Below are 16923 nucleotides of genomic sequence, written 5' to 3' on the forward strand. Positions count from 1 at the left end.
AGCTGTGCTGCCTAACCATTAAATGATTATGGTAGTATGTAAAAAGTCTGATTGTCTGGTATGAAGCTCTAAAACTTCAAACTATCGTTTGGTGAAAGAAACTACTGGGAATGAGAATGTTATAAAAGGCTAGAATCGCTGCCACTTCATCTTTTGTTGTTTCGGGCTTGGTTACAAAATGGTGAGGACGTTTAATCTTTGGAAGATTTTTTTGCCCTTGATCTATGGGATAAGGAAAACCTCTAGGTAAAAAGGGAGGTCGGGAAATCCCATTGGTGGGTGACCAGATTGGGAGTCAGCAACCAACCTGCATTTTCTATCATCTTCTGGTTTTAACTCACTGTAGGGTCTTCACCAAATCACTTGGGGTTTTCCAAAGTGCTCAGCATTGGCTTAACTCTGCTCCCATTGACGTCAGTCAGTGATTGGAGAGTGCAGGCTAGAGTTTCCCAGGTAGGGACTGGGAGGAGAGTAAGGTGAATGTTGAGCACTTTGGAAAACCACATCCTTAATCTGTCTGTGCCTCAGTGTCACCATCTGTTATATGGATATGATATGACTAACCCATCTTTGCCAAGCTCTTTGAAATCCTTAAATGAAATTTCATTTACAAGTGCTCGGCATTAGTTTTATTAAAACATAGTCTATCTAAACATAACTGTGTCTGGCTGGCTTAGAGATGAACACAATCTGCAAAATGTGGATCCAGATCTGGGTTTCCAAACACCTAAAGTTCTGAGCAGTTTGGATTCAGGGTCTAGTTCAACCCATTTGAAAGACAGTGGGCTAGATCCTCAGCTGGTGTGACAGAATCTGGCTTAGGGGCTGTTTGCAAAGTTCTCATCTGGACCCAAATTTCAAACACCTCCCAATATTTGGGGGGGAGGGTGTTTTAACTCAGGGTATTAGCTCATGCCCATTTTTAGGGTAAAATTTTGGCCCCACTGAAGTCAGTGGCAAAACTTCTATTAACTTGAATGGTGTGAGGATTTCACCCATCTCTCTCTGTATGCACTTACTGCACATACTCTCCTTTGTATACTACATACACTCAATAAAGCATGAAGACATGAGAAAACACTACATTCATTCTGCCTTGTGGAACACCTTTCTGTCTGATATAAGGCTCCCAAGGCATCTTGCTTATTAACGACACTGAAATCCCTTTTCATTGCTACTCCCTTGGCAGTGCTACCTCTTCATAGCACCCCAAAATGGTGCTCTAAAGATGATAAGAAAAGATACTATTTCATTCCCCACAGGTACGGTAAATTAGCTATTCACTCATGTCATCCCGTGCAAAATTAGTCATCTTCTTGTTTGACGACTAAGAGTTCAAACCTTGTCTAAGTCACTTGCCCAGGGCTAATGAGTCATGTCTTCAGATTTACGGGCTTTTTGGGGGGTATAATTATGATGAGATATAAAAAAAGCGGAATTGAAGCAAGCTGCAAATGAAGGCAATTTTCTTTCTTTGTCAGTAATCAAATGGCAGCCAGCCCTGTGTCTTCTGGAGACAGCAGAGAGAGCACACAGCAACCAGCTCATTTTCTTGGGGTCAGGTCCACTCACTCATACTTAGGTAACACAGAATTTAAGAGATGAATCAAACTCAGCTGTGTCCTCGCTAATTGCTAGTGAGGCTTGCTGTCTGTTTTGCCAGAGAAGAGACAGGCGTTGTTGGCCCTCTTCCCTTCTGGGAAAGCATTAGAGCTTTGCGTGTCTGTACTGCTTCATGGGCACATGAAATATTAAGCTACTGCCCCAAGAATTTCTGTTTGCATACACACAAATGGGCTTCAAGCCTGCATCCAGCAGTGGAATATGCAGATCTCGCCGTATGGCTTCCCTTCCGCTGAAAGCAATGGGGATGCTTAGAAAATGGAACTAGCCCAAAGTGAGCCGATGAGTATTGCCCTGGAGAGGGAAGATAATGGAGGGGAAATCGGACCTTAATAAATCCACTGAGATGCTGCAGTGGTGGGTCATTCCCTGGGAATTATCTATGCATATGGGACCAAATCGAAACCCAGTAAAGTCAATGGGAGTCTTTGCATTAACATCAGTGGGTGTTGGACCAGGCCCTTTCTCTCTCGACTAGGAGACAGCAGTGAGAATTAAGGAGAGGAGTATTAGCAGACTTTGAAGGATATAAGGTGTTATTCTTTCGCTCAGCCCTCTGCCAGCAAGACAGAGCCCCCAAGCTCTACTTTCACTATGGAATGAATTTCTCACTGTAACGCTAATGTGTAACTTTTATACCACACATTTCATCTTTTACAAACACTAACTAGCCAATCCCAACTCCCTTATGAGACAGGTATGTCATATTATCACCACATTGCAGATGGGGAAACTGAGGCAGTGAGATGTGGCTTTGGGCACGTCACAAAGGGAGTAAGGCCCAGATCTTCAAAGGCACATAGGTGCCAAACTCTCATTGAAATACTTAAGTGTCTGATCAGGGATTAGAATCCAAACCATGGGCCTTGACTCTCATGTGACTTGCACCTGTTTTTTATCAGTCAAACTCCAATGGAGTGATTGAGCGGCTTGTTATTTAAACCGGTGTGAGTGACAAATCCAGCCCAATGACTTTCTGCTTTCTGAAGCTTTCCAGTAAATGAGACTTCCCCCCTCTCTTCCCCCTCAGATAACACAGTGATATTTATTTAAAAATACCACAAAGCCAAGGACATAATTCAAAAGCTCTGATTTAGGAAAATAGCTTATTTGTTAATCATTTCCTCTTTCCTGATTCAGTGCTTGCTTGCATATAAAATATTGATTTATTGGGCAAGCAAGGATGCTCTTGGCAATGAAGATGGAAACAGAAGTGCTGATAAAAGTATGTAGGCTTTTTTATGGTTTGCAAAAGCTTAGCTTAGAAAAGGTAGCTTAGAAACCAGAGAGAGAGACAGAAGCTTTACCACAGCAATAGGTAGAGGCAAAGAAAGAAACATAAGCTGATAGAGGAGGGGAAAAAATGGGAATGGAGATTGAAAATGGAAAAAGAGAGCTGGCAAGAGACATTCAGTTCAGCTGGGGATGTGCAGAGGTAGCCAGAGCATAGGGGACTTGGTGAAGGTACCAAAATATGTGATGTCTGAAAAGAGAAGAAATGGAAAGAAAAGAAATAAGCCTAGGGGATGCTGAGAAATCTTGCTGAAATTAAATATGAAATAATGAATGGGATAGAGAAGGTAAATTGGGTGTGCCTGTTTATCATCTTTCATCATGCAAGAAAGAAGGGAAGTTCAGTGAAAGGGAACACATTTGAAATTGATAGAAGAAAATGTTTACCTCAGGATATTAGCCCGTGGAACTCATTGCCACTTGACAGCATGGAGGCTAAATGTTTAGCTAAGGACTCGCCATTTATATAGGATCAGTGATTGTTTAAAGGTATATAGACTGTCATGCTTCAGGATATAATTCAACCATGGACTGATGGGGTTAGGAGAAAATTCCACTGGTGAGTAGGTTATACCATAACTGCCTCCTTCAAGGTGCTTGAATGTTCTTCTCGATCATCAGGTGCTGACCACTGTCAGAGACAGGACTCTGGGCTAGACAGACATTGGGTCTGATGCAGTCTGGCAATTCCTATGTTTTTAAATTTACAATGAGAGAAAAAAGAATAACAAAGTGAAGTTGGGGGTAGAATGGGGTGTGGGTGGGAGAGTTTGGATACCCTGCACCTGAAGATGGGGAACAGGCACCTGTGAGATATCTGTTCAGTTAATATTGTGCTGGACTGGCTTTGTGTTGTCTGAGTATGATGTGGGCCTCTAGTGGCTTGCCTGCTAAGAGGATGAGCCTATTAGGAGAAGCTAGGGGAGCTGTCCTTTAGCTCAGAATGGTGATTTTGCAGCTGAAAGAAAAGGGTTTGAATCCCAGCGCCCCAGATGTGTGTATATGCTTTATTGAGTAGTTGTCTGCAGAGGACATACAGAGGTAGTCTCTTGTGTGTAGGACAAGCATTTGATGGCTTAGGGTTAGCTAAGCCCATCTCTTCTCCTCCTTCTTCCCCGTAAACACACATGCTCTGACAGCGGCCATCTCTGGGTACCACATGGCAGACACAGATTCACACATGCTCATCTGTTACCATAATGGACTGTATATGTCTTATATTTAATCCCAGTGAGTCAATTCCAGAAGAAACAATGAGGAGGGCCAAACAGATCGGCTTCTCGGATAAGCAGATTGGGAAATGCCTTGGAGTGACCGAGGCCCAGACCCGGGAGCTGAGGCTGAAGAAGAACATAATGCCTTCAGTGAAACAGGTACAGTACGAAGCATGTCTGCCATGGCAGCACTGCTGTTGGGTTGGGGCCTGGGGACCTGTGATGATGGAGGAGACATGCGGTTAATGGGCTGTTGGAAAGCAAGCTCCATTGAAGTCAAGAGGAGTTTTGGCATTGACTTTAATGGAACCAAGATTTTACCTTTCTATCTTATTTCCCCCCAGCTCTTAGTCCTGTTCTGCAACAGTGGAAGGAAAGTGAGAATGCACTTCCTTTCTCAGCCCCCAAAGAGAGACACACTTCTTCTGAGTGGCCTGGATTGAAACCTTGCCAGATAGCTGCAGTGAAATGCGAAAGGCTGAAAGCACCAATGCTAACCCACCGCCTTGTGACCGCGAAAAGTATAGCTAGCTTGTTCGCTCTCGGTAGTAACTTTTTAGAGGGTAATGCTTTATTTTAAGTGTCCCATCATTATGGGTTCATTTGGTATTCATTGTGATGGCACTGAGCATAATGAGCTCATCTGGTATTCATGACGATGTCATAAGTGCTTTCATAGGTGTTCCATTGTCATTTTGCCTTTTGTTTAAGGGATGCTGATATTGAAGTGCTAGCAGCTGGTTTTTGTCCTTAGGAAAAAAAATCATTGAATGCTCTTGAAAGTGCTTGGAGGGCCCATCTGTATCCGTAGGCCCAATTCCAGATGCCAAATATCCTTTTGCTCCCCAGCTGGTGTTTTCCTTTCTTGTCCTCACCTGGCCTGTGCAAACTCGCCAAGCCTTGCAAAACATTCCATAATAATAGTAACGAATGGCAGACACTTATATGGTGCTAATACCATACAGTCATATTATTCATTCCTCATTAGTGTTTAGGCAGCTGATGGGTGTTCATGAAAATGTTTGATAATCCAGAAAGTTTCTTGAGTTTTAGCATGGAAAATTCATACCAGCAGTGCTTTATTGGTATTCCCTGTTCATTGTGCTCCTGTTTCAGCTATCCATTCTGGGAGCTGTAACGACAGCACGTGACTTATGGATGGCCAACCATATGCTATGTAGAATGAGAGGGAAACAGTTGATGGAAATAGTTTGTGAACCACCCACAGTCTGAAAATCATTCCTCCAGGCTGTCTGGTGAATATCTACATGCAAGAAATACACTGGAAGACAATCAGTATGGTTCATATACCATTCACTAACCAAAGGAGGGGCTACATTATAACAACTGCTAGTGAATATTTCTATCATCTGTAGTCATGATGATCCTCAAGAAGAGGGTGTTTGTGCTCACTGTGGAAGTGAGAGTGACTAATTCTTTCAGGGGCAGCTGGCAGACCAGCAGTAAGAACAGAAAAGCCCCAAGGTCCCCGGTGAACTTGGTGAGGGCAGTTTGAGCCTCAAAGATGGAGAAGAACTACTAGTGGAGGGTGTGTCAGGATAAGGGGAACTGGGGTCAGGGGGCCAATGTTCTGTGGGGGGTTGTTGTCGATAGGACACCAGTGGCACAGGAAGAGGAGTTCGGCTGGATGCAATGCGCAGGGTTTAATGAAGTGTCCCACTTAACCTGCATTTAGCTTCAGTCTGTGCTAATGAAATAGATGGCAGCACAAGATTCACCCACGGAGGAGAAGTAAAGATAGTTAGAACGAGAGGGGCGTGCGGAGGGAAGAGAGGATGGATTTATCATGGAAAGTGTCTCTGGACCATGATGCCTTTCCCTAAAGGAGCTTGGCAGCATGCATGCATCGGTAGTGTGGGAGGAGAGCTTCAGCTGGAACTTGGAGGGAGCAGTGTGAGAGGGAGACAAAGGAGTCTCATGTGGAGGAGAGGATTGGCTTGAAAGGCTAGGGACATGAAGGAAGGAGGTCAGACAGTGAAAGAAGGGCGTCAGAGCTGCTAGATTACCTGCTCTTTCTGCGAGGGAGTGGCCGGAAAGCAGCGAGGGAGTGGCTGGATAGAAATGCAAAATGAGAAAAAAGAAAAAAAAACCCTTGCACCTGCTGATTCATAATTTCCCCCCTTTACAGATTGACACGCTGGCAGCAGAATACCCTGCAGTAACGAACTACCTCTACGTCACATACAACGGGCAGGTAGGTGCTGTGAAATGCTACAGTCTAGCTGCAGCCTATTCTAATGTCTCTCCCTCTTCCATGATTAGACTCTAGAGACCTTTCAGTTAATTCTCATTTTCTGTAGCTGGTAATTGTTTCAGATGGCGTTATGCACAGTCCCTTTTGAGGAGGGCTGGAACGTTCTTCTTCCTAAACATTTACTCAGTGCATTTATTGGAAGGTCCTCTACTGACCGCACTTGAACCCTCTCACTGCAGAATGGGCGTAGCATGCGCCCCAACAGTGTCAGCTTCCCCAAAATGCCCCACCAATGTACCTCAAACCTTAGACCCTCTATGGGTGAGTGGATACCATATCTTATTATCCAGGGGCTATTCAATCTTAGGCTTCTCTGCTGACTCTGCCAACCCGGGGGCCATCAGGGGCCATGTCGCTGGCTGTTTTGTGATGCACACAACCCATCCCCTAGAAATTAGGCCCACCCATCCATTGGCCACTGAATATCCTGCATGATGGAAATCTTTATGAAAACTATGAGCTATTCATAGCTACCCTGGCTTTACTCGGTCATGTAACTGTTAGGAAATACCAAAGGAAACTTTAGCTCCCTACTAGTCTGGACTGTGACTGCAATGTGCTGTGAATGCTTCCAGACAAATAGAATACATCAAGTCATTCTGTCAAACTGGCATAACCCTTTCCTCATTAACTGTCTTATTTTTCACTTCCTCATCTTCCACTGAAGACTTTATCCCCTTGCGCCCCCTCTTCCTCCTTCTCCCTCAAGTTTCCTCCTTGTAGCCAGCTTCCTTGAGTGAAAGGCCAGGCACAGACATAAACCTGAGTCTCTTGAGCTGTAGCATTAAATGCTAACCACAGGTGCTCTGGGCTGGCCACAGGATAGGAAGGCTCTCTTACTGTTATTTTGTTGTATGGGGCCTCCTGTGGGGCTTCTTCCTGCACTCCTGAGTCACCTTTTCAGGTTGTTAGCAGCAAATCATTATAATTTAAGAAAGAATCCTACACTAAGTAATGGGACTGACATTTGTTCTTCCGAAACTGTATAGATCCACAGCAACCATAATACTTAAGGCCAGTAGAATCTGAGGGCCTCGTCCCACTGAGGTATAACTCCATTGACTTGAATGGAGTTTTGCCTGATTTACACTGCAGTAAATGAGATCAGACTTGAGCCCTGGGTGTCTTGCTTTTGGATATGGGCTGAGCATTAGAAATGGTTTGTTCTCATAAACACAGAGTAAGGGCTGCTGGGTATAGCACCTCATGACTTCTCTCCCTTCCTCCTTAGGAGAATGATGTAAAATTTGATGACCATGGAATGATGGTGTTGGGCTGTGGACCGTATCACATAGGTAAATCTGTCCTCTTTCCACCCTAAAGCTGTCCTGGGAATTCTTGTGGTTCATTTGATACTCTTTTCGCATGGTAACAAAACTTGCAAGGACACAGTATATAGCATGTGAATTCCAAATACAGAGCTTGCCTTTTCCATGTGCTTGGGGACTTCATTTCATGCCCTGGAAATAAAAAAGGAGCCTTCTTGTTACTGTTCAGCTGAAACCAGATCATAACACCTATCAGTGATTTCCATGGAGATGTTTTTTATTTCTTATTTGCAGCTAACATTAAGGCTCTTGGAATTTAGTATCTTGTATCCAGATTCATTGCTGTTACACCTAGGATAGTTTGAATGCATGTGCGCCAGCTGATAAATCCTTATTTACGTTGATGATAGCATATGGTTATGTTCAGCCCCTTCTTGTTTGGAGGATTAAGTGTGCTGTTTCAGTTGACCACTGTGGTAATAATAGGAAAATACTTGTTTTTTGTAATTCTTTGAGCTGGGCCAATAGCTTGCAGTGAGTAATCTGGTAATTTTCACCTCTTCTTCTGTTGATGAATTGTCCCCAAACAGCTTGCAAATATTAACACTTATTCACAATTCCAAAATATTTGCTGTGCAATGTCTGGGCTATAAGTCATTCCCAAGAAGTTTGCTGAAAGTTGTCAATATCTGAAATTTAGACTATGTTGATTAGTTTTGTTCGGATATGCAAGTCACACAGTATGTTTCAGGTCTCTGATTCAAGGATCATAGCTCTTCAAATCAGGTTTGCAATGTGAATATTCAGATGAATGAAATCAGAATTAATTCCCCAGGAATATTCTCTTTTATTTGCTGTATCTGTGAGCATTCCTGCCAGTAAACATATTAGCAGAAAGTAAACACAAAAGGGCTGCAATGTTGTTGAACAATTCAAGCAAATATTTGAGGAAAGTATTTTGCAGTATTCACCTAGCACTAGTAATTATTTTGGATAAAGAGCATGGGTCTGACCTTGATCCTGTATATTTTGTCATTTAGAGAAAAGCCTGGCCATTTCCAGTAAAAGCAAAGGAAGCTTAAAGTGTGGGGGGTGCAGGGAATGATTACTTGCACTTCTGAATACCTTTTCCTAGTGCAATGACTGAGGTGGTAGTTTCTTGTTTACTAATCCTTGGAAGGCAGTTTTGCAGTTTCATATGCTGTCCCTCGTAAAATCAAAAAGAAGCTGTAATTCAGTGAGGTCCATCTAGATTTCTCCACATTCTTGTATTTGCAGGACTAGAACTGGTCAAAAAATGGGAAGACCATGTTTGTGAAAATTTCAGAATTGTTTCCATTTCTCTTGATTCAAAATGGACCGATCTCCTGTTTTTTCACAACACTTCTACAATATTTGAAATTGAAATTTCAATTCAAAATTTTTGTAAAAATCATTTTAAAATGTTCCCAAAACCCACATTTTCTTACTGACCGCTGGTTTTTACGTAAACCAGAAATGTCAATAATGATTTCAGTACATTTTTGTATCAAAATATTGGGAAACATTTCTCAGAAAATTTTGTGGAAAAAAAACAAAATATTGATAATGTCAACAATTTTACACAAGAAGTTTGTTTTAAAATAAAGGCCATTTTTGATGGGAAAAAACTTTCTGTTTAGAAACTGTGGACCTGTTTTGTGCAAGATAATTGTGACAACATGCACAATTCAAGATTAATTAAAAACTACTAGGTTATATTGTGTATTTTTAAACAGCACCCCATGCTCCTAAACTGGGCTGTACTTTTGGTTTGTCTTGTTGTCATTTTGATAAATATAAGGTGCCAAATTAAGATATGATGTAAACTGGCACAAATACATTGACTTCACAGGAGACTATGTCTGCTTATACTAGTGTACCTCTTCACGGGTGATTATCAGTATTACTAATTGGCTGCAGGCCCTCTGCAGCTGGACATGGCAATTACTGGATGTGCCTGGAATATATGTGCACACATTCTGCGATTTTCCAGGCTTAAATCCAATACAGTGAAATGCTGACCACAAATGACGTTCATGTCTCAAAATTGGGCTTCCTGTACATGTAAGGACACTTGAATAATTGAAATTCAATTAAAATGGCTGATGACATTTTGGGTGACCTCTGCTGCAAAGGTCCAGTTCCAATTATGGGATTTTTTCTATACTCAACAGCCCATAATGAATGAATGAAACATGTAGTACACTCAAGATTCTAGTTCCAGAGGAATGTGGAAATTAATTGTGTGTCAGTCAGTGAGTGACCTGTATGTTACTAGATATTGTGGAAAGAGCAATTCTGTGCTGTTTGAATTTCGTACAGAACTTGTAACACAATTATATATATATAAAATAACCGTACAGATAGTTAATCATGTAACTCAGGTTGAGTTCAAGCTCTTTTTGAATAGATCATAAGAATAACAATCTAATGATGTTCCTTACATTTGAAGACACATCTTTCTCTGTTTATGATAATCCACTTACACGTTGTAGCTCAGAAATGTATGTAATACTAGCTGCTGGACACCATAGGCATGCTTCTTCATTGACCTCCGTCTTATTTAGTCATTAGCGCCATAGGGCAGAGTTGCTGTAAAATGTTCCCATTCTAATTTGACTCCATAAGGTGCAAGCCAATGGAAAATCAGACCTACTGTCTGTTAACTAAACAACATGTAAACTAAAAGTGTTCTGCTCTCTTGACCAGTGGTTTTCAACCTGTGGTCCGTGGACCCCTAGGGGGGTCCGCAGACTATGTTTAAGATTTCCAAAGGGGTCTGCACCTCCATTAGAAATTTTTCAGGGGTCCACAAATGAAAAAAAGATTGCAAACCATTGACCTAGAAGGTAAGAAACAATCACACACTCGTCTTATCATTTTGCTTTTCTTTCAAACAGTATCTCTGTAGATATAAGTTTTTCCTCCTCTTTATAGCACTTCTGTACTTTATGGAATAAATGATAAATCACAACTAATACCGTCCAGTGAAGTTAAGGACCTCCTAGCTTATGCCTCTTGGCTTAAATGCTCTCCAGACAAAGTGCGCGTATTGGAAAGCAGCAGCAGTTGGCTGGTTAAGACAGACAAGTGTATCTGCATGCACGCTGTCAGACAGACATGATGGAGGCCTGTCTTCCCTGAGCAGCTGAGCCAATGCACGTTATGCTTGAGAACCTATATTTAAGGGTTCTTACCCTTACCATGCAAAGGCAATTAGATTTCTTGGCCTGACCTGACAAGTGATGCTGTTCTTTTCCTTTAAGCATGGCTGCTATAAGTGTTTGTCTGTGCTCCCTGCTGTTACTGCTTCCTTCTCCCCCTTACTCCTCTGCCTCTTCCTCCTGACAGGCAGCAGTGTGGAGTTTGATTGGTGCGCTGTCTCCAGCATCCGCACGCTGCGTCAACTGGGCCACAAGACTGTTGTGGTGAATTGCAACCCGGAGACGGTGAGCACAGATTTTGATGAATGTGACAGACTGTACTTCGAGGAGCTGTCATTGGAGAGGATCCTGGACATCTACCAACACGAGGTAAAAAAAAAGAAATCTAACAGCAACAACAAAAGCCCCTAATGCAGACCAAACTTCTCAAAATTCATCTCCCTGGCTGCTTTGGCTGGGGCGCTTTTAGACCCATTTTACACACCATTGCTGTTCCTAGCATAACGCCAAATAAATATTAAGTGATTTTGCAAAGGTGACATACGGTGCAATATTTACAAGCAGATTTAATTTCTTGCACAATTTATTGCCCACATTTTTCTGCTCTTGCCGTTCTGAGTCTTAGTTCCCAAGTCTGCAAGCACTTGGGCTCATGCTTAACTTGAAGCACGTGGAACGACTCACATGCTTAAAGCTAACGTGAACTGAAGTGCTTGCAGGGTCAGACCTTATAGTGTAGTGGTTACATGCTGGATGATTTCCAAAGGGTGGGGCTGGCGGGTGGCAGGCAGTGACGAAGGAGGTAGGGAATGCAAATGACTGTCGCGTGTGCAGTGAGAGTTGGGCAAATAATATAGTGCAGGGGTTCCTAACCTGGGAGTCACAAACATGTGTTGGGAGGTTGCAACCACCCTGCCCTTCCCGTATTACTAAATAGAGGGGAGGGAGTCCATTTTGCAGTGGGGTCATGACTAGATGGGGGAGGGATTTGGTGGGATGGAGAAGGTCTGGAAAAGGGGAGTCAGTCTCAGTCCCAGTATGGAAAAGCTTGAGAGACACGGGCATAGTGTTTATATTCCACAGAGGTGGACTTCATGGTTGAGATTTTCAAATGAGCCCAGGGGAATTATGCATTGAAGCCTTGTTGAAATTTGGTGGGGGTTGGCTGCCTAACTCCCTTGAGCAACTTTGCGAACCCCAGCCTAGGCGATGGCTGTGGTTTATTTTGACATTTTCCGGACTCTCTTTTCAATATGTAACGAGTTGATCTCATCTGTTGTTTTGCAAATGGAAGCAGGTTTCTAAGGATATTATTGTAGCTTGGGCATTTTCTGATGGTACCACATTAAAAGCAAGAAAAAAGCTTTTAATTCCGATAATCCTGTTTACTTGTTCTTGGAAGCCATTCTTGAAAATGCAATCTGTGTCCATCTTCAGAATGGCTTTTCCTGGCAAGGACGGATCCATTTACCTTCTCGCTCCTTTCTACTTCCTATAATGTGTTGGTAAAAACACAGACAGTAGTTGAAAAGCATAGATTCTGGATAGACTGTTGCAAATTGTGATTCTGCTCATCAGACTGTCAGCCCAGTTCTGCTCACTTGAAAAGTTTGCATGTGGTTCATCTAAATAAGCATCTAAACTCTCAGTTGCTTAACCAAAACTGAAGCTCTGAACCTTGGGTGTGGGGAAAATTAGTCTGACAGTCTGTCAGAGAAATAATGCTGATGAAACACAGCACATATTAACGGCAGGATCAAAGAGAAGGTAGAGAATGGTGATGAGGGAGAAAATGCTCGTTTAAACACAAATAACTTTGGTAATTAGCAACTAAGGTAAGAAAATGCACATGAAGAGAATAATGGATTTATATTGAAGTCTGGTTTATCTGTAAATTCCCCCCCAACAGGATAGTTCTTCTTTGTGGGTCTGAATTTATACTTCTTGGTCCAGATTCTGACCCGGGTTATGCTGACAGGTGTGGTGTCTGTCCCTGTATGATCTGGGACATTCGGTGGCACCTGCTGATGTTGAAGCTGTAGTCTGAACCGAAGCATGAGGTGGGGCTGGATGTATTGTGTAAAACTCAGACCGCTTCACTGCTCTGACTTCATTATTCGGTCATTACCATATTTCCTTGTTGTCACTCTCATCCTAATGAAGTGACTGTAATTAAGTGAAAGAGGGATTAATGGATTTTGGGGAGACGTGAGAGGCAGTTAAAATGGGGTAGGTAAAGGATTTACTTATTAGACTTATTTCTTTCATGAGTTGAAGTCAGACCCCTGCGGGCACCTGTAGAGCACGATGCTGAAGTATCCAGCTGGGTAACCCTCATTTGCTCTGTATAATTGTCTCTGCAGATTTTAAATTGCTTGCTGGTTTAGAGTCTACTGTACAGACTTTAGATTGGGTTCCTTGCAATATCAACATGGGCTGTTTGATGTTTGCTAGGGAGATGTTAAAACCATTCGGGATAAGAGGCAAATGTTGGATTATGTTATTGAACATATCCTAACAATGATGATGATTGAGCCTTAGCTCTTCTCTAGTGCTTTTCCTCAGTAGACCTCAACCTTCTTCACAAAGGAGGGCAGAGTCATTATCCCCATTTTACAGATGGAGAAACTTAGGCCCAGAGTGGTGAAGTGCCTTTCCCATCGCCTCCCAACAGGGCAGTGACAGATAGTGGAATTGAACCCAGGTCTCCTGTAATGCATAGTTTAACATATACCATTTGCTACATTATATTATTTTAAAAAGCAATGGGCCAAATGCTTGCAAATGCCCATTAAAGTCAATGCCTGAGGAAAGATTAAATAAAATTGAGGGAGTAATTTTGCTACACCAAACCTAACTGATCCTGCAAATACTCACCCTCGTACTTAACTTAAAGTACAGGAATGGTCCCATTGTCTTCTGTCCGGATCCTGGGCAAAGGTTGGCAGGACTAGTGGCAGAAGCTTGGGAGCCAGGACCTGTAGCCAGGGGTCAGAGCCAGTATCAGCATCAAGAGTCAAGCTGAGGGTCAAGGCAGAGTTGGAGTCAGGAGTCAAGCCAAGGGTCAGAGCTGGAGACAGAGTCAGGGATCTGGCTGAGGGTCAATACCAGTTATCAGGGGCCATGTTGGGGTTTTAGGGGTTGATCAGGAGTCAGAATGCAAGTCAGAGCCCAGGTCAGTACTGGGAGCTTGGAAACAGAGAAGCAGGGAAGTTGTGGCAGCTAGCTAGAGATCTGCATAGTTGCCTGGACACTTCTTGGTATGCCCCATGGTATTCTATTGGATCAAGGAGCCAGATCACTCAGTCAGTCAAGGATCACTCAGTCATATCACTAGAGGGAAAACTTCCCATGGCATGCAACCTCTGTGGATTGTGGGTTGCATGGAAAAGCCAGGTTACAGCTGCTTCCAGGCAGTAGCGTGGGGATCTTGGTTGCCTGGTAGCTCTGCAGGCTTGGGTTTAAGTCCTGCCAATCCTTATAGTCTTTGGAGACAACTCTGAACTCTGCCCCACCCAGTTTTCCGGACCTTTGAGCACAGTGAGCGATTTCAATGGGACAATTCATGGCCCCAGTGCAAGAAAACACTTAAGCGTGTGCTCACATCCCATGGACTTCACTTACATGTGCTGTCCTGAATAGGGATGGTTTCATGAATCTGGACCCAGGTGCTCTGAGTTAAGCACATGCCAATGTGTTTGTAAGACTGAGGCCTTACCCCGAGTGCTAGTATGCCTGCTCGGATAGGTAGTCCCACTGACTTCAATGGCACCTCAGGATTCAGTCTACTCTTTCTGCTAAACTAAAGGAAGGGATGAGAGAGGGAGAGCGCTGTAGGACTAAGGGAGTATCTACATTGCAGCCACAGGGCAGTGAAGCTCTGGCAGTGTGCACTTCATTGTGTCCCAGCCAGGCGAGTTCCAGGTGGGCTTGTCCAATCGCTGGAGTCTGTGCTACCACAGCTTCGCTGCTCCAGTCCCGAGCAAGCTAGATTAAAGCTAGCTCAGATATTTCTCCATGACCTGCAGTCACACCCCATGACTGCCGCGGAGACATACCCTAACAGTTACCGTTTGGAGTACTGTAATTAACCATGAATGTATGGGATTTTCTATTGGAAATGTAGATGGCAGACAATGATTTTAAAAAAAATATTCCTGCCCCCAGATTTATTGGGTTCTCGTTTCCAGCAGAGCTTCTACCTCTTTTTAATACCTGGCTGTTTAAGGGTCTCTTCCTATCCTTTTTCAGTTTATTATTCCATATTTCAGATTATTCCAAAGCAATTCATAAAACTAAAGGAGGCTTTTTGGTACAGTTTTAATGGTCTAAATTTGTTTTCAAGCTCCGTGAAAAAGAAAACCCAACTCTGTTACTAATGGCATTAAAAACAGGGGGGAAATGAAAAGAGATTTTATTATAAACAGGATAAAATTTTCATGAAATTATGGAATGAGCACATACCTTTAAAATATGTACTATCCAAGTTCTTAGTCAGTTCACTTTAGAATTAAAATACAGGTCTGTCACATCTTATGCACATTTAACATGCGCGATTTCAGCTTTACGCGGTCGGCAAAAACAAAAAACAAAAAAAGAGAGAAAAATAACAATTTTAATACTGTACTTGTAGTGCGGGCGATTCCGCCCGCCATTGAACTCAATGTAATTTTGACTATACGCGGTTTTCGCTTTACGCGCTAACCGCGGAACGGAACCCCCGCATAAGATGAGACTCGCCTGTATCACTGATGATAAATTGGTATGTAACAAAGCCCATTGTCCTTCACTCGCGTTGGTCTGCAGTACAGTGTTATTCTTAGCTGGTGAGTGCAATATTCTTTTAGTGGGCATAGCCCTCGTAACATACAACAGTATTCTCAGTGGCTTATCACTGAGGGTTAACTCCCAGCTCATACTTCTTACGGGGGTGGAACTCCTATGACCTCTGCCAGCTGCTTGGACAGCCCATCTTCTCCACCGCTCTTGGAGTCCAAGATACCATCCCGTATAGGCAGTATTGCAGTGTTGTGTTTTTATAGATGAGATGTGTATGCCAGTCCACTAGCCGCAAATGGAGATATGCTGAGTGAGGGCGTATGTACATGAGCACTTACGCGAGGCAAGCTGTGGTGTAAATCTACTATGCTCCAGCATACCGCGCGCTAAGCGTGCGTATGGACCCCGCTGATGCCCACTACGTCAGGGCACACCAGGAAACTTTTAGTGCATATCAGCAGAGTCCCCACGGATGCCTAGTACATGGCATGCTGAAGTGCTGTAGATTTATAGCTCAGCTTGCTGCAGAGTAAGTGCTGGTGTAGGCATGCCCTGAGGCTGTTGTACGGAGAGACAGAAAAGAAACCAAAAAGAGAAGGTTTGATGGAAGGCTGGATGTTAAAACAAATTTAGGATTAATGAATGTGTGTTTCGATCATGCAGTGTAAGCATGGTTTGGCTGGGCGATGAACAGGGGAAATATTGATCCAGTGTCATAGTATGATGGTAAGGGACTGCTGTGAAGCTGGAGGTGCTTTCTTTTGGATGAGACATATAACCAAGGGCCTTATCACTGCTGGACATTACAAACCCCATGGGACTTTTCATAAGCATGGGGGTGATGAGCTCCAGTGGCTTGCGAAACCTCAAGTTAGATAATTACATCCTTTCAACCTAACTTTCCTTTGAGATGGGTTTCGCGCCGGCTTAAATTTATGTGTGTCGGTTTCAAAAACCTTTGATCCCAGAAGTGGCTGCATGTCAGCAATGGATGACGTGATCTCTGTATATAGTTTGCATATTTTTCCACGCGGATTGTAAAAAGCTCTCGTGCCCTTTGAGTTGAAAGGTGCTGGGTAAAGGTGCTATATAATGAATCTATATTAGGGGAGGAAATAACCACATTGCAATTAAGCAGATATAAGCAGGGTTTGTATTATTAAAATTCCACTGGCATTTTATTACTGATTTGTTTTCAGAGCCCCTTCCACACTTGGCATACAAGGCTTCCATCCTCTTTTCCTTTAAATCCCTCATTAAAACGTAGTTCTTCGGCAAAGTCCGTC

At 43.0% G+C, this 16923-nt stretch overlaps 1 protein-coding gene across 1 annotated transcript in view; it reads left to right on the forward strand.

The window, feature by feature from the left end:
- CPS1 (carbamoyl-phosphate synthase 1) overlaps nucleotides 1-16923 on the forward strand; it is a 122934-nt gene that overhangs the window by 70714 nt on the left and 35297 nt on the right. Inside the window, exons 22-25 of the mRNA XM_065412949.1 lie at nucleotides 4148-4289; nucleotides 6280-6345; nucleotides 7637-7700; nucleotides 11046-11227. Of these exons, the coding sequence (XP_065269021.1) occupies nucleotides 4148-4289; nucleotides 6280-6345; nucleotides 7637-7700; nucleotides 11046-11227 (454 nt within the window). The remainder of the gene's footprint in view (nucleotides 1-4147; nucleotides 4290-6279; nucleotides 6346-7636; nucleotides 7701-11045; nucleotides 11228-16923) is intronic.

The sequence above is a fragment of the Emys orbicularis genome, chromosome 11 (genome assembly GCF_028017835.1).
Source record: "Emys orbicularis isolate rEmyOrb1 chromosome 11, rEmyOrb1.hap1, whole genome shotgun sequence".
Lineage (NCBI taxonomy): Eukaryota > Metazoa > Chordata > Testudines > Emydidae > Emys > Emys orbicularis.